Source organism: Nomascus leucogenys, chromosome 8 (genome assembly GCF_006542625.1).
Source record: "Nomascus leucogenys isolate Asia chromosome 8, Asia_NLE_v1, whole genome shotgun sequence".
Lineage (NCBI taxonomy): Eukaryota > Metazoa > Chordata > Mammalia > Primates > Hylobatidae > Nomascus > Nomascus leucogenys.
Window position 1 is genome coordinate 33,263,878 of NC_044388.1, and position 26,613 is coordinate 33,290,490.

Here is a 26,613-nt window from a genome sequence, read left to right on the forward strand (position 1 = left end):
GGAACTGAGTCACACCCGCCTTATATCCCAAACAGCCAAGCTTGTCCTTGGCAAGCTCATCACCGGCATGAGTCAAAATATCGCAGCATACTTTTTGGGGGATTTAATGATGCCTTACACTCTTTATCAAAACTACGAAACATAAATAGTGATTATAATTAGTATATTTACAAAAAACACATGAATAGACAGATACAATCATGAGCCCCATTCATGAAGAGCTAATTCTTCTCTCATTGCTTAACGTACCCTGGTTTCCCTTTCAGCCTTAATTAGCACAACTTTTTAACTTTTTAATTTTTTTTTTTTTTTTTGAAACGGAGTCTCGCTGTCGCCCAGGCTGGAGTGCAGTGGCGCGATCTCCGCTCACTGCAGGCTCCGCCCCCCAGGGTTCACGCCATTCTCCTGTCTCAGCTTCCCGCATAGCTGGGACTACAGGCGCCTGCCACCTCGACTGGCTAATTTTTTGTATTTTTAGTAAAGACGGGGTTTCACCTTGTCAGCCAGGATGGTCTGGATCTCCTGACCTCGTGATCCGCCCGCCTCGGCCTCCCAAAGTGCTGGGATTACAGGCGTGAGCCACCACGCCCGGCCTAACTTTTTAATTTATGATGAATGCTTTCACTTAAGCAAGTGCTGCTAGTGTTTGACAGATGGTTAATGTCAAAAGCCCATGGGGATGGCTTAGCTTTGGGTTTTGTGTTTTTGAAGCAGGAGAAATGTTTGACTGTGCTGATAATTTCTCAGCATGTATCACCATCAACTTTTATTATCCTTCAAATTCCTCGTTCCCCCTTGGACTCCTCTTCCACTCCTTGCCTATCAGGGGCTGGAAACTAGGCAGAAGCATGACATAATGGCCCATGTGATAAGCCTCATAAAGTTATTTTTCTCAATTAATGGCTTCACTGACAATTTTACTGCTTTGCTCTAAGCTGCCCCGTTCCCTTGGGCATCAGGACACATGTCTATGATAAGCCTCATCCAGTCCAACAAAACCGGCCCTACAGAATTCAGATGGCCCTGTTTAAAGAAGCTCATCTCTCTCTCTTTTGTTTTTTTTTTTTGCAACATAACACTTGAAAATACATTTAAACAGAAAGTAATAGAGCTTTAAAGCAGAGCTATAAAAGTGATTTATTCCTGAGTACATACTTATTCCTTTCCCAGCTGACATCCATTTTATATTAATTTTCCTTGAGTGTGTATCTTCATCTCTTTTCTAAATCCTTACTACTATATATGAACTTTTAATTCCACCCTTGTTCCTTTCTACTTCGTGCCAAAGACTTGCATAATGTGCTGAAAAAGATCCACAGGGCTTCGGAGCCACGATTTGGGAAACTCTGCTAGGCAATGATAATGCTCCCTAGTCAGAATTACTGGCTTTATTAGGTAGTCAGTTCGCTGTTTTTTAATTAGGAAAGGAAAAGTTCTTAATTCATTTTTTCCAAAGTTACTTTAAATGCATTTTTCCTTTTTTTTTTTTTTTTGAGACAGAGTCTCGCGCTGTTGCCCAGCCTGCAGTGCAGTGGTGCGATCTTGGCTGACTATAATCTCTGCCTCCTAGGTTCAAACCATCCTCCTGCCTCCCCCACACCCACCACAGGCATGTGCCACCACGCCCAGCTAATTTTTGTATCGTTAGTGGAGACAGGGTTCCGCCATGTTGCCCAGGCTGTGCTCGAATCCCTGACCTCAAGTGATCCTCCTGCCTCAGCCTCCCAAAGTACTGGGATTACAGGCGTGAGCCACCATGCCTGGCCTAAATGCACTTAGATCAGGAGAACCTTCACTTAGAGATAGCAATTTCTGATAGCACCTCCCCCTGCCCCAAAGGACTCAGCAGAAGAAAGAACCACTGATAAAAAAAAATACTCCCCTTGGCCAGGCGCGGTGGCTCATGCTTGTAATCCCAGCACTTTGGGAGGCCGAGGCAGGTGGATCACCTGAGGTCAAGAGTTGGAGACCAGTCTGGCCAACATGGAGAAACCCCGTCTCTGTTAAAAACACAAAAATTTGCTGGGCATGGTGGCGGCACCTGTAATCCCAGCTACGTGGGAGGCTGAGGCAGGAGAATCACTTGAACCCAGGAGGCGGAGGTTGCAGTGAGTCGAAATCATGCCATTGCACTCCAGCCAGGAAGACAAGGACAAGACTCTGTCTTAAACAAACAACAAAAAAATACTACCCTTATATCATACAGTTTTCAAAGCAATTTCATACACATCAGTTCATCCAGTCTTTTTCTTTTTTTAACAGATGAGAAAACAGAGGCTCAGAGAGATTAAATAAAGTGTATCTTCAAGGTCATGGCTTCTCTGTGTCAGAAACCCAAATTTAAATCACCACTCCATGATTCTGATTAAATAAACAAATTCGATTCTGCAAATAGGATTAGAGATCTGGAGATTTTCATTAATGTTATGGTGACGAATCTTTTATAAACAATACTTACCATTGATTGTGCTTTTCTTAGCCTAGTTCTGTCCTGCAATTTATTTTTCTTATCATGTGACTGTCGGCTGAAATCTGGGGTCATTTCGTTTCTTTTTCTTCTTCTGTAAATTGGAAAGCAGTGGGAAAATTACAAAGTATCTTTTTAAAACTCAGGTGGTTTGCATAGCTATTTGTCTGTTTGAGTTTGTTGTTCCTGTGATTTAAAAGATTGTCTCCACTTAACTGGAAATAAGCCAAATGTCTATCAATAGAGAACTGGTTGCATCAACTCTGGCATCTCCACACAATGCAGTACTATGAGCTGCAAAAGGAAAGCAGGATGTTTCTATATTCAACTGTGGAAGGATCTCCAGGATATACTGTTACATGAAGAAAGAAGGGTGGGTGAGACGGTATGTACTGTGTGCTGCCATTCATTTCAAGAAGAAGGTATTAAGAGCTCTGCCTCTATATGTTGTGCATATGTATTTACTTGTACTTTTTAAAATGTAAGGAGTATGGCCAGGTGGGGTGGCTCACATCTGTAATCCCAGCTCTTTGGGAGGCCAAGGCAGGTGGATCACCTGAGGTCAGGGGTTCGAGACCAGCATGGCCAACACGGTGAAACCCCGTCTCTACTAAAAATACAAAAATTAGCCGGGCATGGTGGCACACACCTGTAGTCCCAGCTACTTGGGAGGCTGAAGCAGGAGAATCACTCGAATCCAGGAAGTAGAGGTTGCAGTGAGCCAAGATCGCACCACTGCACTCCAGCCTGGGCGACAGAGTGAGACTCTGTCTCAAAAAAAAAATAATAAAATAAACTGGAAAGATTAAACCATAAAATGAAAAATAGTTACCTGTAAGTAGGATTCCCATGTGAACTGATCAAAAACAGGGAATGTGAGCTGGGCATGGTGACTCATGCCCGTAACCCCAGCTCTTTGGAAAGGCGAGAGGGAAGGACAACTTGAGTCCAGGAGTTTGAGACCCACCTGGGCAACATGGTGAGACCCTATCTCTACAAAAGATTAAAAAATTTAGCTGGGCATGATGGTGCATGCCTGTAGTTCCATCTACTCAGGAGGCTGAGGTGGGAGGATTGCTTGAGCCCTGGAGGTCCAAGCTGCAGTGAGCCATGACTGTGCTACTGCACTCTAGCCTGGGCAACAGAGGGAGACCCTAAATCAAAAAAAAAAAAAAAAGAAAGAAAGAAAGAAAAGAAAAAAAAAGGAACAGGTAATATGGAGGAACAGGCATTGAAAGTTAGATTTCTCCAAGTATAGCTTATTTTGTATATTTAATTTTGGAATCATGTAAATTTTTCTTAAAATCATAAAATAAAATGAAGTGAAAAATACCTAAAATCTGAAAAGCAAAATGAAACAAATATGTATCTATTGAGTTGGTGGTATTACTACACACAAAGGAGTTACTTCATGTGAGTTTAATGCAGTCATTTGTCTGAATATTCTTGATACAATATATCTGAGATAAAAACACAGACAGGGAAGTCAAACTGTTTTCAGTAATCATACCACTTGCTTTAATATTAGCATTTGTTTTCTAAAACTCCTGTATGTATTAGGATAAAGCAAGGATCCTCCAACCACAGTCCACAGGCTCAATCCAGCCTGCTGCCTGTTTCTGTAAATAAAGTTTTATTGGAACATAGTCATACTTATTTCTTGCACATGGTCTATTACTATATTCAGGCTACAATGGCAGAGTTGAGCAGCTGTGACAGAGACCGTATGCCCTGCAAAGACTAAAATATTTCCTGCCTTGCCATTTACAGGAAAAGTTTGCCTGATGTAAGGGATCTAGGTGATGCGTATCCATGGCTACCAACACGAGACAGACAACCAGAAATGATGTGCGTTGTGACAGAAGTACATATCCCTGTTCAGTATATACATAAGCCTCTAGGTCTGACTCTCAGTATAGCCAGGTACGGGGGGCAGAAGAACCTGTTAAGATGCATGTGGGCGGTGCAATCAACAAAATCCAGAATGTGAGAAGCTCTCCAGGATAAATGATCTGATAGTTATAACAAACAAATTGCAAGAAAAAAAAAAGGACAGAGGGGAAATCTATGGACAAAACAAAAGAAAAGAAAATGCTGAAGTGACATGTAGATCAAATGCAATATGTAGACTTTTTTTTTTTTTTTTTAAGACAGGGTCTTGCTCTGTCACCCAGGCTGGAGTGCAGTGGCACAACCATGGCTCATTGCAGCCTCCACTTCCTGGGCTCAAGCAATCTTCCCATTTCAACCTCCCGAGTAGCTGGGACTATGGGCATGCATCATCATATTTGGCTAATTTTATTTTATTTTTATGGAGATGGTTCTTGCTATGTTGCCCAGGCTGGTCTCAAACTCCTAAACTCAGGTGATACTTCTGCCTCAGCCACCCAAAGTTCTGGGATTACAGGTGTTTGCCACCACACCTGGCCTGATCTTCTTGGGAGTTCACTCCAACCTCTCAGCTCAGCTCCCTTGGCCCAATAAAGAAGGGTGATATGGGTCAGGTGCGGAGGCTCATGCCTGTAATCCCAGCACTTTGGGAGGCTGAGGCGTGAGAATCATGAGGTCAGGAGTTCGAGACCAGCCTGGCCAACATGGTGAAACCTCGTCCCTACCAAAAATACAAAAATTAGCTGGGCGTGGTGGTGCGTGCCTGTAATCCCAGCTACTAGGGAGGCTGAGGCAGGAGAATGGCTTGAATCCAGGAGGCGGAGGTTGCAGTGAGCCGAGATCATGCCACTGCACTCCAGCCTGGGTGACAGAGCAAGACTGTCTCAAACAAAAAAAAAAAGAAGAGAAAAAACAAAAAAAGAAGGGTGATTTGCATAAATGTCCCAAAAGAAGATCAAAATTGAGGGACTTCCACTTTCTGGTTTTAAAATGTATTACAGAGCTACAATAATCAAAACAGTGTCATGCTGGTGTAAAGACCAACACAGAGACCAATAGAATAGAATAAGGAGCCCAGAGTTAAAACCCTCACATATATATGGTCTATTGACTTTCAACAAGGGTGTCAAGACTATTCAGTGGGGCAAAGGACAGTCTTTTCAACAATGGTGCTGGGGAAACGGGATTCTACATGCAAAACAATGAAGTTGGACCCCAGCTTTATACCATATGCAAAAATTAACTCAAAATGGGTCAAAGACCTAAACTGCAGAACTAAAATCACAGAACTCTTAGAAGAAAATATACAGGAAAATTGCCATGACATTGGATTTGGCAATGATTTCTTGGATATGACCCCAAAAATTTAGACAAATTGGACTTCATCAAAATTGAAAACTTTTGTGCTCTAAAAAATGCTATCAAGAGAATGAATGTCTCAGGTGTCAGGTCTACTTGGAGAAATGAGCTTCAGGGTTGCTCTGTTTCATTTATTTAATCTTTGCACTATCTCTTGATTTTTCTGTCACCAAACTGACTCCAGCTCAGTCTCTCTGGCTTGCTCCATTCCTAGGACTTCGATCTCAATTATGTGCCTCTGAAATTGGACCTCTGTGGAGTAATACCTCAGCCTTTCTTGTACCTGTGTGCTGGTTCGTACTGGGCTTGCACTGTCCATCATGCCTGCAGTAGCCACCAAAACTTATGAAGACCTAACAACTAGCCAGGCACGGTGGCTCATGCCTGTAATCCCAGCACTTTGGGAGGGCGAGGTGAGAGGATCGCTTGAGTCTGGGAGTTAGAGACTAGCCTGGGCAACATAATGGACCCCGTTCTACAAAAAATAAAAATGATAATTTTTTTAAAAGCCTTAGCAATTTTTAAAAAATGCCTAAATCCTTGACAGATCCAATTCAATGGTCCTTGATTTGTGTTTTATTCATCTAGAAGTGAAAGGTAATGCCCTTTTACTAAGGGAAACATTTAAGCAAGACAGAGGCACCTTCATCGCCGCACTCACCCAGACTTCTTTCAAGTACAATATTTTAATAAACAACAAAGGAAACCAGGAAACCCCAAAGATCCAAGGCTGTTTCACATATTCTGCATCTTTGGGGAGAGCTGAAGAGTCACTTCCAGCTTAAGATATTGTACTAGAGCCCTATTGGCTCTTGACAGGATGTTTTTAGGTTTGAAAGATACTCATGAAGAGATTTCTGGTGTGTTTGTCAAAGAACCAAAAATCTTTTTACTTTGTTTTCTTTCTCTCTTTCTGTCTTTTTTTTTTTTTGAGATAGGGTCTAGCTATGTTGCCCAGGCTGGTCTCAAACTTCTGGGCTCAAGTGACCCTCCTGCCTCAGCCTCCCAAAGTGCTATGATTACAGACACATGCCACCTTACCCAGCTTTACTTTCAGAATGTATTTATAAGTAAATATTTTATATATATATATATATATATATATATATATATATATATATATATAACAATCAGTAAATCTAATGAGTGTCAGGTTTCTTACCATCAGAAAAGGGAGTCACAAATACAGAAAGGATAAAGGCTAGAATGAACCCTTTGGTGCTGGACTGCAATTTAATATTAAAATATTAGAAGAGGCCGGGCACAGTTGCTCAAGCCTGTAATCCCAGCACTTTAGGAGGCCAAGGCATGTGGATCACCTGAGGTCAGGAGTTCAAGACCAGCCTGGTCAACATGGTGAAACCCCTGTCTCTACTAAAAATATAAAAATTAGCTGGGCATCGTGGTGGTCGCCTGTAGTCCCAGCTACTTGGGAGGCTGAAGCAGGAGAATCGCTTGAACCTGGGAGGTGGAGGTTGCAGTGAGCTGAGACTGCACCACTGCACTCCAGCCTGGGCGAGTGTCAGAGCGAGACTCCAGACTACATCTCAAAAAATAACAACAACAACAAAAATTAGAAGAAGCAATGTTAAATCATTACTATTACAAAATGCAAACAAACTGTAACCAATAGAGCAAATTTGCTACTAATGGTTAGTATCCTGTTCTATTACTTTTTGCTTCTATATACTGAAAAGCTTTTGTATTTCACAGTAAGTTCTATTTTCATCTCTTCATATACTGAAATGCCAATAAATTATTTCTAAAAACAAAGAAGTTGAGAAGAGCACGGAGCTTCTTACCCTTGCCAGACAGTCTCCATGGGGTCACAGTTGTCTAGGTAATTAAAACGAATGATATCTGTTGGATGCTTATCAGAAGATCGCCAGGGTGGAAGCGCTTTCTCCCCTGAGTTATTCTTCTTTCTTAAAGAGGAAGAGGACCGAAAAGCTGATAAAGGGGACTGTTTTTCCTCTGGAGAATTGCTTGTAACTAGTTGAACATCAGGGATTACAAATCCATCCTTTGGGGGTGTCTAGAAGAAGAAAGTTAATTATGTTCTCAAAACACTATAATACACTGGGTGTGGTAGCTCACGCCTGTAATCCCAGCACTTTGGGAGGCCAAGGCAGGAGGATCACCTGAGGTCAGAAGTTCGAGACCAGCCTGGCCAACATGGTGAAACCCCCTCTCTACTAAAAATACAAAAATTAGCCGGCTGTGGTGGCTGGCACCTGTAGTCCCAGCTATTCGTGAGGCTGAGGCAGGAGAATCACTTGAACCTGGAAGGCGGAGGTTGCAGTGAGCCAAGATTGTGCCTTTGCACTCCAGGCTGGATAACAAGAGCGAGACTCCATCTCAAAAAACAAAACAAAACAAAACAAACAAAAAGCCACACACTATAATAATAATAATAGTAAAACAAAGAATATATTGATGTGAGTTGGCTGAAGGATAAAAAAAGAAATAAAAAATAAACAAAAAAAGGAATAATATCATCATCATCATCATTGCCATGATCATCATCATCATTGCCATGATCATCACCATCACCACTGTCATCATCGTCATCATCATGATCACCATTATCATGGTGATGATTATAGCAGCCACCACTCCAGGAGTACCTGCCATGTTGCAGGCACCGTCTCAGGCAGTTTTCATGCATTATATTGTTTAACCTTCACAAAAACTCTGAAAGGTAATCATTACTACTTCCATTTTGTAGAAGAGGAAATAGAATATAGGAGAAACTAATTAATTTGCCCACTACTACAAAAGTAGTAAGTTGGAGGGCCAGAATTTGAATACAGGACTGTCTTGCTTCAAGCCCACACATAAGACCTCCCTATCCTACTCTTCTACTATACCATTGTCTAGTTTGTCACAACTGCAGCTACTTTATTCATAAAAAGTACACATACCCCCAAAAAAGCACTCCAGCTCTCATGACCTCTAACACATAGAAACAACTTTGAGTTGTAGAGAAGTAGACTAGAAATTTTATCAATTATCAAAACCTCAACCACTCCCAAATAATACTTCTGCTTTAATCTCCAAAACTGAAAGCCTGTCTCGTATGTGTGAAATTCATAACGTTTTTATGTGGTTGTAGCCTAAGGAAAGTACTACTGGTATGTTGAGAAGCCATTAAGGGCTTAATTTTTGTTCATTAAGAGATTAGGGAAGCTTTGCTTGGTAAATCAGTTTGCTTCCATTGTTGGTGAAAATCAAGAAATTCCTCAGTTCCTCCAAGCATAATCAGTTAGTTTCTCATCCTTGTTTCAACAGCTCTTTGTATACAATTCTATTACAGGATAACGCTTAGTACTCAGTGTTGTAATTATTTGTTTATTTGTCTATGTCCTGGGCTACTAGACTAGGCTCTGTGAAAGCAGGGTTGGGATCTTTCTATGTTTAGCACCTAGCTCACAACAGTGTTTAATAAATATTTATTCAGGCCAGGCGTGGTGGCTCACGCCTATAATCCCAGCACTTTGGGAGGCCGAGGAGGGTGGATCACATGAGGTCAGGAGTTCAAGACCAGTCTGGCCAACATGGTGAAACCCCGTCTCTACTGACAATACAAAAATATTAGCCAGGCGTGGTGGCGCATGCCTGTAATCCCAGCCACTTGGGAGGCTGAGGCAGGAGAATCGCTTGAACCCCGGAGGCAGAGGTTGCAGTGAGCTGAGATCATGCCACTGCACTCCAGCCTGGGCGACAGAGTGAAATTTATTTATTCAATGAATGACTGTAACCTAGAAGCAGATTAAGAAGACATTTCATATTTACATAATTGATAGCTCATTATTGGTTTAGTACTCAGTATTTTGTGCAAGTCTCATTCAGAATGGACATTGATTTCATTTCCCTGAGCTTATATTGAATTAAATCTGGTTTTGCTGGAAGAGGTCTAGTTTAATACTGCTGGGAATAAATAACATAGGATAATAAAAAAACTTCAGGGGGTAATTTTAGGCATAAATGCTAGTAGTTATATGTAAAAAATCATTAATTCTGTATAGTACAAAATGCTTACACTTTAACAAAATAGGTAATAGTGAAATCTGTGATAACTTATTTGTATTAAGTAAACAAAATTTTCGTTCACACCACCTGAAGTCTTTTTGAGAATTTTCCTAATCATGAATAGATGTTGAATTTTGTTAAATGCTTTTGTTTGGATATATTGAAGTGATCATATATCTTTTCTCTATTTAAAAAAAATGTGGAATCCTTAACGAATTTGCATGTCTTCTCTGCATCGTTCCAATTTTAGTATACGTGCTACTGAAACATGCACTTTTTTCTCTTTCATTTCGTGAATTACATTGATTTTTTTTTTTGAGACAGTCTTGCTCTATTGCCCAGGATGTAGTGCAGTGGCTTGATCTCAGCTCACTGCAACCTCCACCTCCCGGTTTCAAGTGATCCTCCTGCCTCAGCCTCTGGAGTAGCTGGGATTACAGGTGCATGCCATCATGCCCAGCTAATTTTTTTTTTTTTGAGACAGAGTATTGCTCTGTCACCCAGGCTGGAGTGTGGTACAATCACAGCTCACTGCAGCCTCAACCTTCTGAGCTCAAGTGATCCTCCCAACTCAGCCTCCCAAGTAGCTGGAACTGCAGGAGTGTGCTACCACACCCAGCTAATTTTTAAATGTTCTGTAGAGACAGGGTCTTCCTATGTTATACAAGCTGGTCTCAAACTCCTGGCCTCAAGCAATCCTCCTGCCATGGCCTCCCAAAGTGCTGGGATTATAGGCATAAACCACTGTGCCTGGCCCCAAAGTCAGTTATATATATGAAACTCAAAACTTCTTTTCATTTTACTAGTTGGTTAATCACTTTTCTCTCCTCTGTCCCTGAACAGCCTGAGCTTCAGCTATTGCTCCCTAACTGAGAATGAGATGCAAGAGAAGTCTCACTAGGAAAGGAGTCAGAGCTACGGGAATTTTCAAGAGAACTTTAGAAATTCTTCACTTAAAACTCTCTCTTTAAAAGAAATCCTCATGGAGCATACCAACTACTGAAATCAGAAAGACTTTTATCATTGCAATTGTAACAATATTAATTATGCATAGTTTATTACTGTATTAAGTGTAGATGGAGTCTATTTCAAGAAAACACAATAAAGCCTAAACGGAAATAAGCAAGCTAGGAGTTGACTGTTCATATTTCAAAAGGATTCTCCAGTTTTAACAGGATTCATTGCCATTTTTTTTCACAAGCTTTAATATCCCTGTGGTTTTAAAAATCATTTTAAAAATTTAATTTACACATAATTTTTCAGGAACTCATCTATTGTACAAAATGATACACAACTCTGCATGTGTATAGATGATGCTATAAACAAAGGGCTCATAAAATTTTCCCATAAATTATCTCATTAGCTGGGACTATACGTATGAATATAAGCATTGGTGAGAATGCATAGGAAGCTACTAGAAAAAATTATTCTTGCATTATTTACTTTTTATGAATATATGTAAATGCTCTACATTGCTTAGTTCCTAGCAAAAACTAAGAATTCTAATATGCCCATGAGGCCCTTCCCTGATGACTCATTTACTAGAAAACTTTTCCTTATAAACGATACAAAAATAAACTTCAGCTCACTTGGCAGAATCACAGAAAATTTGAATTAGTAAAGTAAAACTTGAAGACCCATAGGTAACAAATACTTCATGTTACCCACAGAGTCCCCATGTCAGAACTGTCTGATGTCACCGTCAGAGACACAGAAACCAGGGACCCAGACAGAGAAAGAAGTTCCATGGTCCTAACCGCTGGGATGCAACTGTGGTTTGGGAGTGGCAAATGAGGGCTCTCAACTAACATGAATGTCTTGAAAACAACTATCAAGTCTCAGAAAAGGGGAATTTTGAAATCACAGTATATGTCCTTTGAAATACCTCCCTTCCCCAACTTCCAATCTGATGCTTTATTCTTAGTTCTAGAATTTGCAAAGAGCCGATGTTTGCAAGCTTGCGGCTTTCTGTCTAAAATTCACCTTAGGCTTGGTAACATGAAGTTCCTTCACCATTTGAATATAGTGCTTCTTCCAGATCCCCTGTTCAAAGGGAGTTGGAGAGAAATTGATGTACCAGTTAAACCGTAAACATTTCAGCATCCAGAGCTGGTCCAGCTCAGCTAGGTTCTTCCAATGCCAGCACACCTGGAAAAACAATTACAATTAAACAAAACCAAATCAAACAACCCCCTCAGTTTACATGCCCACTTTCTCTAGGTTTTGAGCTGTCATCCTGGACCTGAGATAACTTTTTTGTCCTTTGCCTACAAACCATAGCTTAAATGGTTACCTCCTACCTGAAGTGTTTCCTACCCAGGCAGATTTAAAGTAAATTAGCATTTGCTTTAAATGCTAATTCAGATTTAGAATCAGAGTCAATTAATATTTATGGAGCACCTATTAATTATCTTCATAGCAACCTAGGGAGGTAAGTACAATTATTACTCTCATATTGCAAATGAGGAAATTGAGGCTCAGATAGACTTTGGAACTTTCTAGAGGTTTCTGAAGGTCATATACAAGTTGTATAAGGATTATATAAACTCAGGTCTGCACTTTGTTTATTCTTTTCATGGTGTGCTTCCTTTTCCCTCCTGTATTAGTCCATTTTCACATTGCTGATAAAGACATACCCGAGACTGGGTAACTTATAAAGAGAAAGAGGTTTAATGGACTCACAGTTCCATGTGGCTGGGGAGGCCTCACAATCATGGTGGAAGGCAAAAGGCATGTCTTACATGGTGGCAGGCAAGAGAGAATGGAAGCCAAGCAAAAGGGGAAACCCTTTATAAAACTATCAGATCTCATAAGAGTGACTCACTACCATGAGAACAGTATGGGAGAAACCACCCCCATGATTCAATTTTCTCCCACTGGGTCCCTCCCACAACACGTGGGCATTATGGAAGCTACAATTCAAGATGAGACATAGGTGGGGACATAGCCTAACCATATCACCTCCATTCTTTCAATTTCACTAAATATAAATTTTATAAATGGAATATAATCACTGATACTATGTGATGTATAGAGCCTTTAGGATTCTACAAAGCATAAAGCACTTATTCTGTACATACCAGTTCCATAGCATTATGGCTAATCCCACCCATCCAGCAAATGGCAGAGATGGCCCTACTATGTGCAGCAATATTTATAATAATTTACCCAAGGGTTTGAATAAGTCTTGCCAGAAACTAGGATCAAGTTCACATATAAAGTTGAAACTACGGATTCAATGTCTTAGTTGTAGGAGTTGCAAAGATGACATAAAACCTTCAAGCCCAAATTTCACCCTTAGAAAACTGGCCTCTTTGTCAAGATTAATTAAATAATTAATAATTTTTGAGTGCCCCCTCACCCCCAAAAGGGGAACACTCTGTAACGGCCCTTGCTATCCATACACCTATTTTTCTATTCCTCTTTGCCTCCCTCCTTCCACCCACCATTTATTGAGTTCCTACTATGTTTAGCATTGTTTTATGTGCAGAAGATGAGGCGTTGAGGAAAGAGTAGGGCACAATTAGAAGAAATAAAAGATTCAGGAAAGGTTAGGGAAGGTGGAAAAAGTTTAGAGGATTTGATAGAGCCCTGCAGGCAGCAACAGAAATCACATTTAGTTTGTTCGACCCAGAAATGAAACAACACCCACCTCATCTCCATATGGTAAATTAGCTCAGAATTCAATGGAGAGACGGAGTGTTTGGGAAAGGGAAGGGGGAGAAAAGTCTCTCAATCTCTCAATTCTTATTCCTTTTCTCTTCTTCTTCTTTTTTTTTTTTTTTTTGAGACAGAGTTTTGCTCTTGTTGCCCAGGCTGGAGTGCAGTGGCGCGATCTTGGCTCACTGCAACCTCCTCTTCCCGGGATCAAGCCATTCTCCTGCCTCACCCTCCCGAGTAGGTGGGATTACAGGCATGCACCACCACGCCCATCTAATTTTGTATTTTTAGTAGAGACGGGGTTTCTCCTCTTCTTTAGATCATGGTTTGACCTGAGTACTTAAGTTGTTTTTCTTCCCAAGGCAAATACAGTTTTTGTTTTTTGTGTTTTTGTGTTATTTTGTTTGTTTAAAGGTAGAGAGGAATGAAGAGAATTGAAAGGTAAGTAAGAGCTTTCGAATCAAGACACAGTTCCTCCACAACCTTCCATCTTTTTAAAACAGCAACGACTTTATATGGTTTACTTTAAATCTAGCTGAAGAATGATGGTCTGTGTCTTCCCCACAGTCAGTGGTGAGAAGAAATTATGACTTACAGTGCATAAAGATGATAGAATTAGCTATTTCAAATAACATTTCCCTCTAATAATAATATTATCCTTGTGGAAAATGAAAAATTCTGAGAAGTTTAACCCATGACCCCATTAATCAGAGATGACCATTATTGACAACCTGGTAGAGTTCTTCTCCTTTCAGTCCTTATTTGAAGTATATACAAAAGAAAATTGGGAAACTCTATATACAACTTAAAATCTTTCTTTATTTTAAATATTATAGTATCTCTGTTCTTCCAAAACATGTTTACTAATGGTTGCATAATAATGCATCATAGGCTGGGTGCAGTGGCTCACGCTTGTAATCCCAGCACTTTGAGAGGCCAAGGCAAGTGGATCACCTGAGGCCAGGAGTTCCAGACCTGCCTGGCCAACATGGCGAAACCCTGTCTTTCCTAAAAATACAAAAATTAGCTGGGCGTGGTGACATGCACCTGTAATCCCAGCTACTCGGGAGGCTGAGGCAGGAGAATTGCTTTAACCCGGGGTGGGCAGAGGTTGCAGTGAGCCGAGGATCGAGCCATTGCACTCCAGCCTGGGTGACAGGAGCGAGACTCTGTCTCAAATAATAATAATAATAATAATAATAATAATAATAATAATAATGCATCATATATGGCTGTATGATACCCTCTTAGTACTGGGCATCCAGATTGCTATGTTCTTTTAAAAAATCATTTCAGGCCAGGTGTCGTGGCTCATGCCTGTAATCCCAGCACTTTGGGAGACCAAGGTGAGCAGATCACTTGACGTCAGGAGTTTGAGACCAGCCTGGCCAACATAGTGAAACCCTGTCTCTACTAGTAAAGTACAAAAATTAGCCAGACATGGTGGCGCATGCTGTAATCCCAGATACTCTCGAGGCTGAGGTAAGAGAATTGCTTGAACCCGGGAGGTGGAGGTTGCAGTGAGCCGAGATTGTGCCACTGCACTCCAGCCTGAGCAACAGAGCAAGACGCCATCTCAAAAAAAAAAAAAAAAAAAAAAAAATCATTTTTGGAATAGGTATCTGCAAATTAATACCAAATTCAAAGAAACAAAAATCACTACCCCCCAGTTACCCATTCTTCTCCTTGGATGACACCACTGTTACCAGTTTCACCAGAATATTCTAGGCATATAGTAACACACATATATATATATATATATATTTTTTTTTTTTTTTTTTGAGACAGGGTCTCACCCTGTTGCTCAGGCTGGAGTGCAGAGGTATGATCATAGCTTACTGCAGCCTTCAACCCCTCAGGCTCAAGCAATCCTCCTGCCTTACTTAGCCTCTCAAGTAGCTGGGACTCTAGGCACATGCCGCCATACCTGGCTAATTTTTTTTTTTTTTTTTGGAGACAGGGTCTCACTTTGTGACCCCAGCTAGAGTGCAGTGGCATGATCTTGGCTCACTGCAGCCTCCAACTCCCAGATTCAAGCAACCCTCCTGCCTCAGCCCCCCAAGTACCTGGGATTATAGGTGCACACACCACCACACTGGGCTAATTTTTGTATTTATAATAGAGATGAGTTTTCACCATATTGGCCAGGCTGGTTTCAAACTCCTGACCTCAAGTGATCTGCCCACCTTGGCCTCCTAAAGTGCTAGGATTACAGGTGTGAACCACCTCTGCGCCTGGCCTACCTGGCTAATTTTTAACTTTTGTAGAGACAGGGTCTTGCTATGTTGCCCAGGCTAGAGTACAATGCTGCAATCTTGGCTCATGGCAGCTTTAACCTCCTGGGCTCCTTCCTCAGCCTCTCCAGTAGTCGGGAATTTGGGCATGTGTCACCGCACCTGGCTAATTTTTATATTTTTTGTAGAGATGGGGGTCTCGCTATAATACCCAGGCCAGTCTCAAACTCTTGGCCTCAAGTGATCGTCAGCCTTGGCCTCCCAAAGTGCTGGGATTACAGTCAAGTCACTGTGCCTGGCCATATATATTCTTTATTCTTTACAAAATGGTAGGACAGTTCTACAACTCTGCTTTTTTTTTTTTTCCAATGACATATCTTGAGATAGTTGCAACTTATTTACCCAGTCCCTCCTGGTAGACATTTTCATTGTCTCCAACCTGTTGCTAGGACAGACAATGCTGCAATATTCTTACACAGGTATGGCTTTTACCATGTTGCAGGATACCCATCAGACAAATTCCAAGAAGTGGAACTGCTGGGGCAAAGGGAATTTTTATTTGAAATGTTAACACTGCCCATTGGTTCTCCACGGTAGTTACATCAATTTATCTAACAGCAATATATGAAAGTTCTTGTTTCCCCACATCCTCACCAATACAGAATATTATCATTTAAAACAAATCTCAATCTGAGTCATGAAAGATGGCATGCCATAATGAGGCTAAGCATCTTACATATTTTAGAGACATCTGCATTTCTTTTTCTGTAGATTACTTGTTCATTTCCTTTGCTCATTTTTATGCTGGGTTGTTGGTCTTTTTTTTTTTTTCTTAATATAGATTTATAAGAGTTCTTTAAAAAAAAAAAAAGAAATTAGCCCTTTGCATGCAATCAATTTTTTTCCCTGCTTACTGTTTGGATTTATTTATGGTGTTCTGTTCCATGAAGAATATCTTAATTTTTATAGTCACAATTTAAAAATCTGCTTCTTCATTCTTTCTCATGATACATGAAATGAAGAAAGCAAGTTTTAAATTGCATATTTTCTTTTAAGACTTCTGGGTATCATGGAATACTCACAAAGGCTTCCTTTCTTGTTTTCTTTGAGGACTTTAATAGTTTCCTTTGGTTTTATCTGTCTTTTATCCTACTGAAATTTTTTTTTTTCCAGAGGGTTGCTCAATTGCCCCTACGCCATTTATTGAATAATACATTTTTTTTTTTTTGAGACAGAGTCTCACTCTGTTGCCCAGGCTGTTGTGTAGTGGCACAGTCATAGTTCAGTGAAGCCTCAACCTTCTGGGTTCAAGTAATCCTCCCACTTCAGCCTCCCAAGTAGCTGGGACCACAGGCACACGTCACCACACCCACCTAATTTTAAAATGTTTTGTAAAGACGAGGTCTCCCTATGTTGCCCAGGTTAGTCTTGAAACCCTAGGCTCAGGCAATCCTCCCACCTCAGCCTCCCAAAGTGCTGGGATTACAGGTGTGAGCCACCACACCCGGACCCATATTTTCTCCCACATTCATTTTCTTAATTTTAAAAACTAAAGTTAACGTGTCACACATATATGAATGCACACTGGCGGGTAATTTCTGGTCTTGCCAGACTCTATGAAAAGACTCAACAAAATGACTACCAGTTTTATATCTAAAATAATTTAACTTCACTTTAATATAGGACTAATTACTTGTAAAAGAAAAAAAAAGTAACAATCAGCTCCTTTTCCAAGGCCTGTATGAGCACACCTGCCCACTTGGATCTCTTTTAGTGTCATTCTCTTTTGTACATATCTCATTAGGCCCTTATGTTGAGCTTTTTCATTCATGAATGCCCTGTGCTCTACAATTGAGGACCTTATTGCAGCTGAATGCTGTGCAGTATAAGACAGTCCTGCTGATGAACCATTTCTTACATGTGTATTTAATTCCCCAACTAGCTAATTCTTCTTTGTTGTACACTAATGTGGCTTATACTTTTTTCCCCATTTGAGTTCTAAATAGAGTTGGACACAAAGATGGTGAAGGTTAATCCAAATGTACAAACATATTGATCATCCCTTCTCTTTCTTAGTTTTGCGTGTGTGTGTTTGTGTATGTGTGTTTGTGTGTACGTGTGTATATGTGTGCATGTTTGCGTATGTTTTTGTGTGTTTATGTGTGTATGCGTATGTGTACGTGTGTTTATTTGTGTAGACGTGTTTGTGTTTTGCAGTATGTATTTGTGTTGTTTTTTTTTTTTTTTTTTTTTTTTTTTTTTTTTTTTTTTTTGTGTTTTGTATGTGTTTGTGTTTATGTGTGTATGTGTATGTGTATGTGTACGTGTGTTTATTTGTGTAGACGTGTTTGTGTGTGTTTGTGCACGTATGTATTTGTGTGTGCATGTGTATCTGTATGTTTGTGTGTGTTTGTGTGTATGTGTGTATATGTGTATGTGTGTTTGTGTGTATATTTGTTTGTGTATATGTGTGTATATGTGTGTGTTTGTGTGTATTTGTGTGTGTATGTGTATATGTATGTGTGTATATGTGTATATGTGTGTTTATGAGTATATGTGTGTCTATGTGTATATTTGTGTATGTTTGTGTGTTTGTGTGTATATGAGTGTTTGTGTGTATGTCTGTGTGTTTGTGTGTGTGTGTGTGTGTGTGTGTGTCTGTATGCCTGTGTTTCCCCTTAACTTCTAGTTTCAAGTTTCAAGTTTCCTAAGGCTGTCCTCACAAAACATCACATACCCCTTCCTTGCCTTTACCTGTGCACAACGACAAAGGCTCCGGGGGTCCAGGAAAGAAAAGATGTATAAAGATAACACCCTTGGAAGCTTGGTCGTAAAGTCCAGGGCTTCTGCTGGAATTTTCTCTTGAAGCTTTCGACAGCAGAACTTTTGCTGAGACAGCGAGCAGCGCTCCAACAGACCTGTGAGGATTCTTCTTCTTTGAGAGTCTGTCCATTTGTCAAACTAGAAAAACAAAACAAAGCAAAATGTAAAAAGCTCCAGGTTTAGTCTGATAGCAGATTCATTACGAGTTAGAGATGACAATGGCATAGAAAGGGAGTTTAGTAGTCCCAGCTACTTGGGAGGCTGAGGTGGGAGAATTGCTTGAGCCCGGGTGGTGGAGGCTGCAGTGAGCTGTGGTTATGCCATGGCACTCCAGCCTGGGCAACAGAGAGAGGCCCTGTCAATAAAAATAAAAAATAAAAATAAAAAAAAGCAGAAATAAGGAACAAAAAGTGGATTGATTGTTTCAGAGTTACTTTCCTCATAAGATTAAAACAGAGAGGACTTTCTTATGCCAGCTCAGATAAACTGGGGCCCTTCAGATTGGTTGCTGTGAATTGCCTGTTTTGTTTTGGTTTTTTTTTTTTTTTTGGTCCTGTTTTTCATTTTAAATTTAAACTGGCACTTTTTAAAGTTCAGTTTGATTACGTGAGAGTGCCTCCATTCTGGGTTGGTTTGGTCTGTTGGGGCCTGGTATAGGAGCTCAGTCCAAAACAATGGCCTTCCATACATTTTAACATTAGAGGCACGGTGGCTCATGCCTGGGAGGCCGAGGCCGGTGGATCACGTGAGGTCGGGAGTTCAAGACCAGCCTGACCAACATGGAGAAACCCCGTCTCTAATGAAAACACAAAATTAGCCAGGCATGGTGGTACATGCCTGTAATTCCAGCTATTCGGGAGTGTGAGGCAGGAGAATCGCTTGAACCTAGGAGGCAGAGGTTGCGGTGAGCCGAGATTGCACCATTGCACTCCAGCCTGGGCAACAAGAGCAAAAACTCTGTCTCAAACAAACAAACAAACAAACAAAAAATTAACAGTAGAATAACAGTAGAAATACTTCCTAATTAAAACTATTCACTACTATAGATTTATTCTATGACCCACAAATCTCACTTTGGAGACTATCACTGCGGTGGGGAGGAGGGGGACCCTAAAATGAAAAAACAAAAACTTTAACTGCGAAGACCACAGGAATAAAACTGATTCATGTGTGAGTGTTCCCTGACTTCTCCTAGCCCCGTTTCTGTACAAGCCATGTCTCCAACTCCCATAAAAGGAGACTTGTGGCTGGGCGCCGTGGCTCACGCCTATAATCCCAGCACTTTGGGAGGCCGAGGTGGGTGGGTCACGAAGTCAGGAGATAGAGACCATCCTGGCTAACATGGTGAAACCCCGTCTCTACTGAAAAAAAAAGCCAGGCATGGTGGCAGGCGCCTGTAGTCCCAGTTGCTCGGGAGGCTGAGGCAGGAGAATGGTGTGAACCCGGAAGGCGGTGCTTGTAGTTAGCCAAGATCATGCCACTGCACTCCAGCCTGGGCAACAGAGCAAGACTCCATCTTAAAAAAAAAAATAGAGAGAGACTTCTTTCCCAGCTCTTTCAGATGGGTTCTCAGGAGAATAAGTGAAGAGAAACCAGGCCAGAATGGCTATGGCCAGGGGAACTGGCCCTACAAGCTGAATTGATCTATAAAATAAGAGCCAAAAGGAAGGTGAGAGGCGAGAGAGGAAGAACAGTTGGAAAGTTGGCTTGACGGGGGTTGCGGGGCTCACAGAGGCGATGGTAGCCTCTATGGCAGCTAGTGTGGGACAGCTGGGGAGTGAAGGAAGATTGGAGAAGTATGGCTGTGAGTTTTGAACTGGATCTCCCGTTTTCCTTGAAAGAGACAAAATGAAGATTGGAATTCATTTCATTTATTTTTTATTTCATTCTGGTTTTTTTAGAGACAAGGTCTCGCCGTGTCGCCCAGGTTGGCGTACAGTGGTGCAATCCTAGCACACTACAGCCTCAACCTCCTGGGCTCAAGGGATCCTCCCACCTCAGCCTTCTGAGTGGCTGGGATGTGCTACCACATCTGGCCTGGAATTCATTCTAAAATTACTTTTGGGCAGTGCTATGTGAGTCTGGTGGGCTGAGCTACGTTGAGACCCAGGATGATTATGGTTACAAAAAATTTTCATAAGATATTATGGCTGCCACAACAAAATCAAAGATAACTCAAAATGCCTAATAGTAGGGGATCAGCTAAACAAACCATAATATATCAACATGATAGGGGAAAGCAGGGCATTATGGGTTGATGGTGGGCTTAGGAATAACACAATTTGGTGTCTCACTCCCAATATTCTTTTTTTTTTTTTTTTTTTTTTTGAGACGGAGTCTCGCTCTGTCGCCCAGGCTGGAGTGCAGTGGCGCAATCTCGGCTCACTGCAAGCTCCGCCTCCCGGGTTCACGCCATTCTCCTGCCTCAGCCTCTCCGAGTAGCTGGGACTACAGGCGCCCGCCACCACGCCCGGCTAATTTTTTTTGTATTTTTAGTAGCGACAGGGTTTCACCGTGGTCTCGATCTCCTGACCTCGTGATCCGGCCGAGCCACCGCGCCCGGCCTCACTCCCAATATTCTATTAGTTCTTTTACTCATCAGAAATATGTCAGCCTCGATTTCCTCATTTATACATTAGAGATAATTACATCTACTTTGTAGGGTGGTTGTGAGGATTAAATACAATAATATATGTATAAAATTCCTAATAGAGTGCATGACTCATTGTAGACATGGCAGCCACTATTAGAAAATGTCACAGCGATGTTAAAAATAATATGTATGTGGGTTAAGTAACTATAAAAAGACGTGCGCATAAAATTACCATGTTTGTACATTGACAAGGATGGAAAGTGCATTGAGAATAAATGAGGTTAGCTCATCTACTTTCCTGCTGTCCCCAAAAGAGAATGGGCTCAGGTTGCAGAATGAGTGATTTAACATAAATATAAAAGAACATTAGTATTATACAATACTGAAGAAATCTATAAAAGAAAACATTAAAACACTTTCTCCAGCGATTAAAAAGATAATTACATTGGTTCCTCATTTATTTCCCTGATTACAATGGTCAGAGGTAATTTGTTTGGCTATGATAGGTGTTCTTTGCCTCAAGGGATTTTCCTTTCTATTTGTGTTTGTTTAGGCTAATAGAAAACTAATTTACATTCCTTAAACTACCAACTGAAGAAGGTTAGATGACTCAGAAGAATGCTGAACAGTAGGGGAAAATCCCTCTAGGATTTAGAAGGTGCTAGAAATAATCCAAAAAGTAGATAATCCATGGAGGGGTTAACTGTACAGGAATTCAGTTATCCCCCACATCTCTTGCGTCACCTCTCAAGTAAAAATATCCCTAACTGAGTAGCCAGGGAACTCATGTATGAGATTGGGGGACCGTCAGGACCATTATTCTCCTATTCTAGCATCACGTACGGTACCTTGCTTCCCGATTCATTCCTGAAGGATGCCTTTTTTAAGGCTTTCTTGACTCAATGTAACTGTGCACATCCTATTTTTAGAGTAGTTGTTACAAGGATTCTTGCTGCCATTTCAGGAAGTGAGAAGGTTGCTAGGGCGATCAGGTTCCACCCACCTCACACTGAATGGCTAAAAGAGGGTGGGAGGGGGATAAAGAGAGAGGCTTGTTTCTGTTGGCTTATTGGTTATATCATCTCTTCTGGTTGAGTTTCTGAGTCCTATTATCAAAAATTTAATTTCACAAAGTGTAAATACGTTTTTGTCTTAAAAGTTTCAAATAGGGCTGGGTGAGGTGGCTCACGTCTATAGTCCCAGCACTTTGAAAGGCCAACATGGAAGGATTGCTTGAGCCCAGGAGTTCAAGACCAAAACCTGCTGGGCAACGTTGCGAGATCCTGTTTCTTAAAATAAAAAATAACATAAAATAAAAAGATGGGCATGTTGGTGTAAGCCCGTAGTCCCAGCTACCTGGGAGGCTGAGGTGGGAGGATCACTTGAGCCCAGGAGGTAGAGGTTGCAGTGAGCTGCGATCACGCCACTGCACTCAAGCCTTAGCTACAGAGCAAGACTCAGTCTTGAAAAAAAAAAAAGTTTCAAGCAGGCACATATAGAATCAATAGAATAAAAAATGAAAAGCTTCTTTAACACTGCTCCCCATCAAATTTCACTTCATCTCCCACAGATAACAACTGTTCAAAAGTTTGATGTCCATGCATTTCCTTTTTTTCTAATTAAAAAAAAATTTTATTAGGGCTGGGTGTGGTGGCTCATGCCTGTAATCCCAGCACTTTGGAAGGCCGAGGCAAGCGGATCACCTGAGGTCAGGAGTTCGAGACCAGCCTGACCAACATGGAGAAATCCCATCTCTACTAAAAACAATTACAAAATTAGCTGGGTGTGGTGGCACATGCCTGTAATCCCAGCTACTTGGGAGGCTGAAGGAGGAAAATGGCTTGAACCCGGGAGGTGGAGGTTGTGGTGTGCCGAGATTGCACCATTGCACTCCAGCCTGGGCAACAAGAGTGAAACCCTGTCTCAGGAAAAAAAAAAAAAAATTGTTCTCAGAGACAAAGTCTTGCTATGTGACCCAGGCTGGAGTGCAGTGGCTATTCACAGGCATGATCATGGCATACTACAGCTTCAAACTCCTGGACTCAAGTAATTCTCCTGCTTTAGTCTCTGGATTAGCTGGGACTTGAGGCAAAGCACCACCATGCCTGGAAGATGGTCATGCATTTCTATACATTCACACACACACATATCTCCATCAGCTTGGTGGCAGTGAAATAAATTAGAGTATACCCATCCCAGGGAATACTATGTAGCAGTTTAAAAAATAAACAAAATGGCTGGGCATGGTGGCTCACGCCTGTAATACTAGCACTTTGGGAGGCCGAGGCAGGTGGATCGCGAGGTCAGGAGTTCAACACCAGCCTGACAACAAGGTGAAATGCTGTCTCTACTAAAAATACAAAAATTAGCTGGGCATGGTGGCGCACGCCTGTAATCCCAGCTACTCAGGAGGCTGAGGCAGGTGAATCTCTTGAACCCAGGAGGCGGAGGTTGCAGTGAGCTGAGATCGCGCCAATGCACTCCAGCCTGGGTGACAGAGCGAGACTCTGTCTCAAAATAATAATAATAATAATAATAATAATAATAATAATAATAATAAATAAGTGAACAAAATGTAGCCACACATGTCCTGATATGTAATGAACTCCAGAGCTTTTTGCCTTCTCATTCAGTCATAGTAGGATGAATATGGCATTTTCTATTTACTCAATTTACTACTGATACCATTACTACTAATACCTTTCCCGTAGGAAGAAAGAAAAAGGAGGAGGAGGAGCAGTATCTTGGCACATGCTTTTTCATGCCTTTTCGTGTTCTGAATGAATATTTGTCTAGTATACATAAATAGAAGCTCAAAGGGTACGTGCATTTAAAATTTTAACAGATCCTGTCAAATTGTCTTTAAAAGGTCTTTACCATTTTACATTCCCTCCAAGTGAGTTTAAAAGTATCTTCCTGCTTTCCAGTGAATCCTTTCTTATAGGTTATATTATATATAATATACACATAATGAAGAGCTATATATATTATCTAGCTCTTCAATTTTTGCCATATAGGCAAGGAAGAGAGAATTTGGGAATTTCGTTGTTTTCATTTGCATTTCTCTGATTTTGGTAAAATTGAGCATATTTTATATGCTTATTGTTCATTTTTTTAATATTCCTCATTCTTATATTAGCCCATTATTCTGTAGGGATATTTTTATTTTTCTTATTGACTTGTAGGAACTCTTTATATATCCTGGATATTAATCATTTTTCTATCATGCAGTTTGCAAAATAGTTTTCCTTGTTTCTCTTTTGAATTCTAACTCTGATTATGGTTATTTCCAGCAAGTTAAAAGTGATGCCATCTACTTTATTAAAATGGGGTATTATGTTAGTATTATTTATATTAGCAACAGAGCAGAAGCTGAGAGAAAATCTGAGATTCTTTCTCTTTTCACTTCTCCTGCAGTGTTCTCTCTCAATTTGGGAGGCGATCGCCTTTTCTAACAGGGATTGAAGGGCAGAGAAAATTTGAGAGGAAGGGGATTAAGTAGTAGCATGAAACATTAAAGTAGAAGAGCTTTTCAGTTTCTCTTAATTATTTTATTTGCTGTTGTACAGAACATTAGACAGAATCATGTGCAAATAAATGAACAAAAATTGCCAAATATAAAAATACTTCCGGACTGTCTATCATTGAATACAATTCATATTATATTATATCTCTGTCTAGATTCTTTTTTTAAAAATGATTTCACTTCTAATACTAGATTAAATTTTAAAACTAAGACAGTGCTTGATGCCTACAGTGAAAATCCCAAGTAATGCTAAGTAAAAACACTGGTATCCTTATTTCCCCTTCCTTCCTTCCCTCCTTCCTTTCCTTCCTTCCTTCCTTCCTTCCTTCCTTCCTTCCTTCCTTCCTTCCTTCCTTCCTTTTCTTTCGAAAATGCATTTCTTATGTTACTGTCTTGTCCATGAAACACACACACACACAAAATCTAAAAATTAAAATGGAGACAGAAATGTAAATAAAGATAAATTAGAAATATCTCCCTTAAGCCCAATTCATTGGGTTTTTGCAGGGGTATATAGGCTACCATATGACTTAGTGATTTTAAGGAATAAGTTTGTTTGGGGAAAGGAGAAAAACAAGAGACCATTATTTGTTGATTTAGAAAATATCTGTTAATGCCTGGTAAGCATCAAGGAATGTACAACGAAAAACAGGATAGAAGCCAGCCCTGCCTCCGTAGATTATTCTCTAGAAGAAACAAAACAGAGAATCTGAAAAAAAAAATAAAAAAAAAAAGCCCAGAGATGGATATTTTGATCATCACCCAGGGATGGCCATTGAGACTTTGTGTCCCTCCTTTTGAGGAACAGATGAGAAAGTCCTAGTTTTTGATGAAGGATAGTTGTATCTTGTTAGGTAAAAACATAACATTGTTACAGTTCTTGTATGGAAGTGTCAGGATCTATAGAAGGGTATATATGAATGCTGAGTAGCCAAATGGGTAAACTGTGCTGGTTACTAAGCTACTATCCCTCAGATCCAAATTCATCTTTCTATTTTGGGGTTTGTTTGTTTGTTTTGAACATGGTCTTTCTCTGTTGCCCAGGCTGGACTGCACCATTGCAACAGCTCACTACAGCCTTGAACTCTTGGGCTCAAGCAATCCTCCTGCCTTACCCATCCCAAGTAGCTGGGACTACAGGAATGCACCACCACGCCTGGCTAATTTTTTTAATTATTATTTTTGTAGATATGGGGTCTTGTTATGTTGCCCAGGCTAGTCTCAAACTCCTGGCCTTAAGCTCTCCTCCTCCCTCAGCCTCCCAAAGTACTGGGATTACAGTTGTGAGCCATTGCACCTGACCCAAATCCACCTTTCTGTGCTCTACTTTGTGAGCATAGAAGGCAGGATCTCTTGGGCTGGGCATGTGGTTCACACCTGTAATCCCAGCACTTTGGGAGGTCAAGGGGGGTGGATCACCTGAGGTCAGGAGTTCAAGACCAGCCTGGCCAACATGGTGAAACTCCGTCTCTACTAAAAATACAACAAATTAGCCAGGCGTAGTGGTGGGCACCTGTAATCCCAGCTACTCAGGAGGCTGAGGCAGGAGAATCACTTGAACCTGGGAGGCAGAGGAGGTTGCAGTGATCCGAGATGGTGCCATTACACTCCAGCCTGGGCAACAAGAGCAAAACTCCATCTCAAAAAAAGAAAAGAAGGCAGGATCTCTATCACCATATTTCTCCTTTGACAGCTGGCTCCCTGATAAATGCTGCCAATGAGGAGGAAGGTGCCAGAGGGAAACTGAGGGAGGAGAAACTTACTCCTATTTGGTTGCTGTTCCTATCAGGATCACCTAACTCTTTACCCTGACAGTAGCCATTGATTCCGAGGTCCAGCTTTTTTTCCCATACACCCAGAACCATCATGCTTCACCAACTGTATCCGAAACAGCTGGTTGTGATGTCATCTACTTTATTCCATAGAAATCTGGCTTCCCTATGGGGCTGAAGATCTTCCCTCTGAGCTTCCAGTACCAGGAAAGCTGATAGTAGCTAATTCCCGCAGTTCTATCTCCCTGGAACCGCAG

The 26,613-nt window shown here is 40.9% G+C and overlaps 1 protein-coding gene across 7 annotated transcripts in view; it reads right to left on the reverse strand.

Annotated features, from left to right (window-relative positions):
- The window catches only part of FBXO16 (F-box protein 16), a 63,062-nt gene that overhangs the window by 17,337 nt on the left and 19,112 nt on the right, over window positions 1-26,613 (reverse strand). For 4 of the 7 annotated variants that reach the window (XR_004031310.1, XM_030817033.1, XM_030817032.1 and 1 more), the window contains 4 exons: window positions 18,397-18,603; window positions 11,732-11,896; window positions 7,519-7,751; window positions 2,459-2,561 (listed from right to left, as the gene is read on the reverse strand). Coding sequence is in view for 6 of the 7 variants with exons in the window: in XM_030817033.1 (XP_030672893.1) it covers window positions 2,459-2,561; window positions 7,519-7,751; window positions 11,732-11,896; window positions 18,397-18,603 (708 nt within the window). In the remaining variant the exon portion in view is untranslated. Of the gene's footprint in view, window positions 1-2,196; window positions 2,562-7,518; window positions 7,752-11,731; window positions 11,897-18,396; window positions 18,604-26,613 lie in introns of those variants that run through there. The other 3 variants (XM_030817028.1, XM_030817030.1, XM_030817029.1) reach the window with 1 other exon arrangement.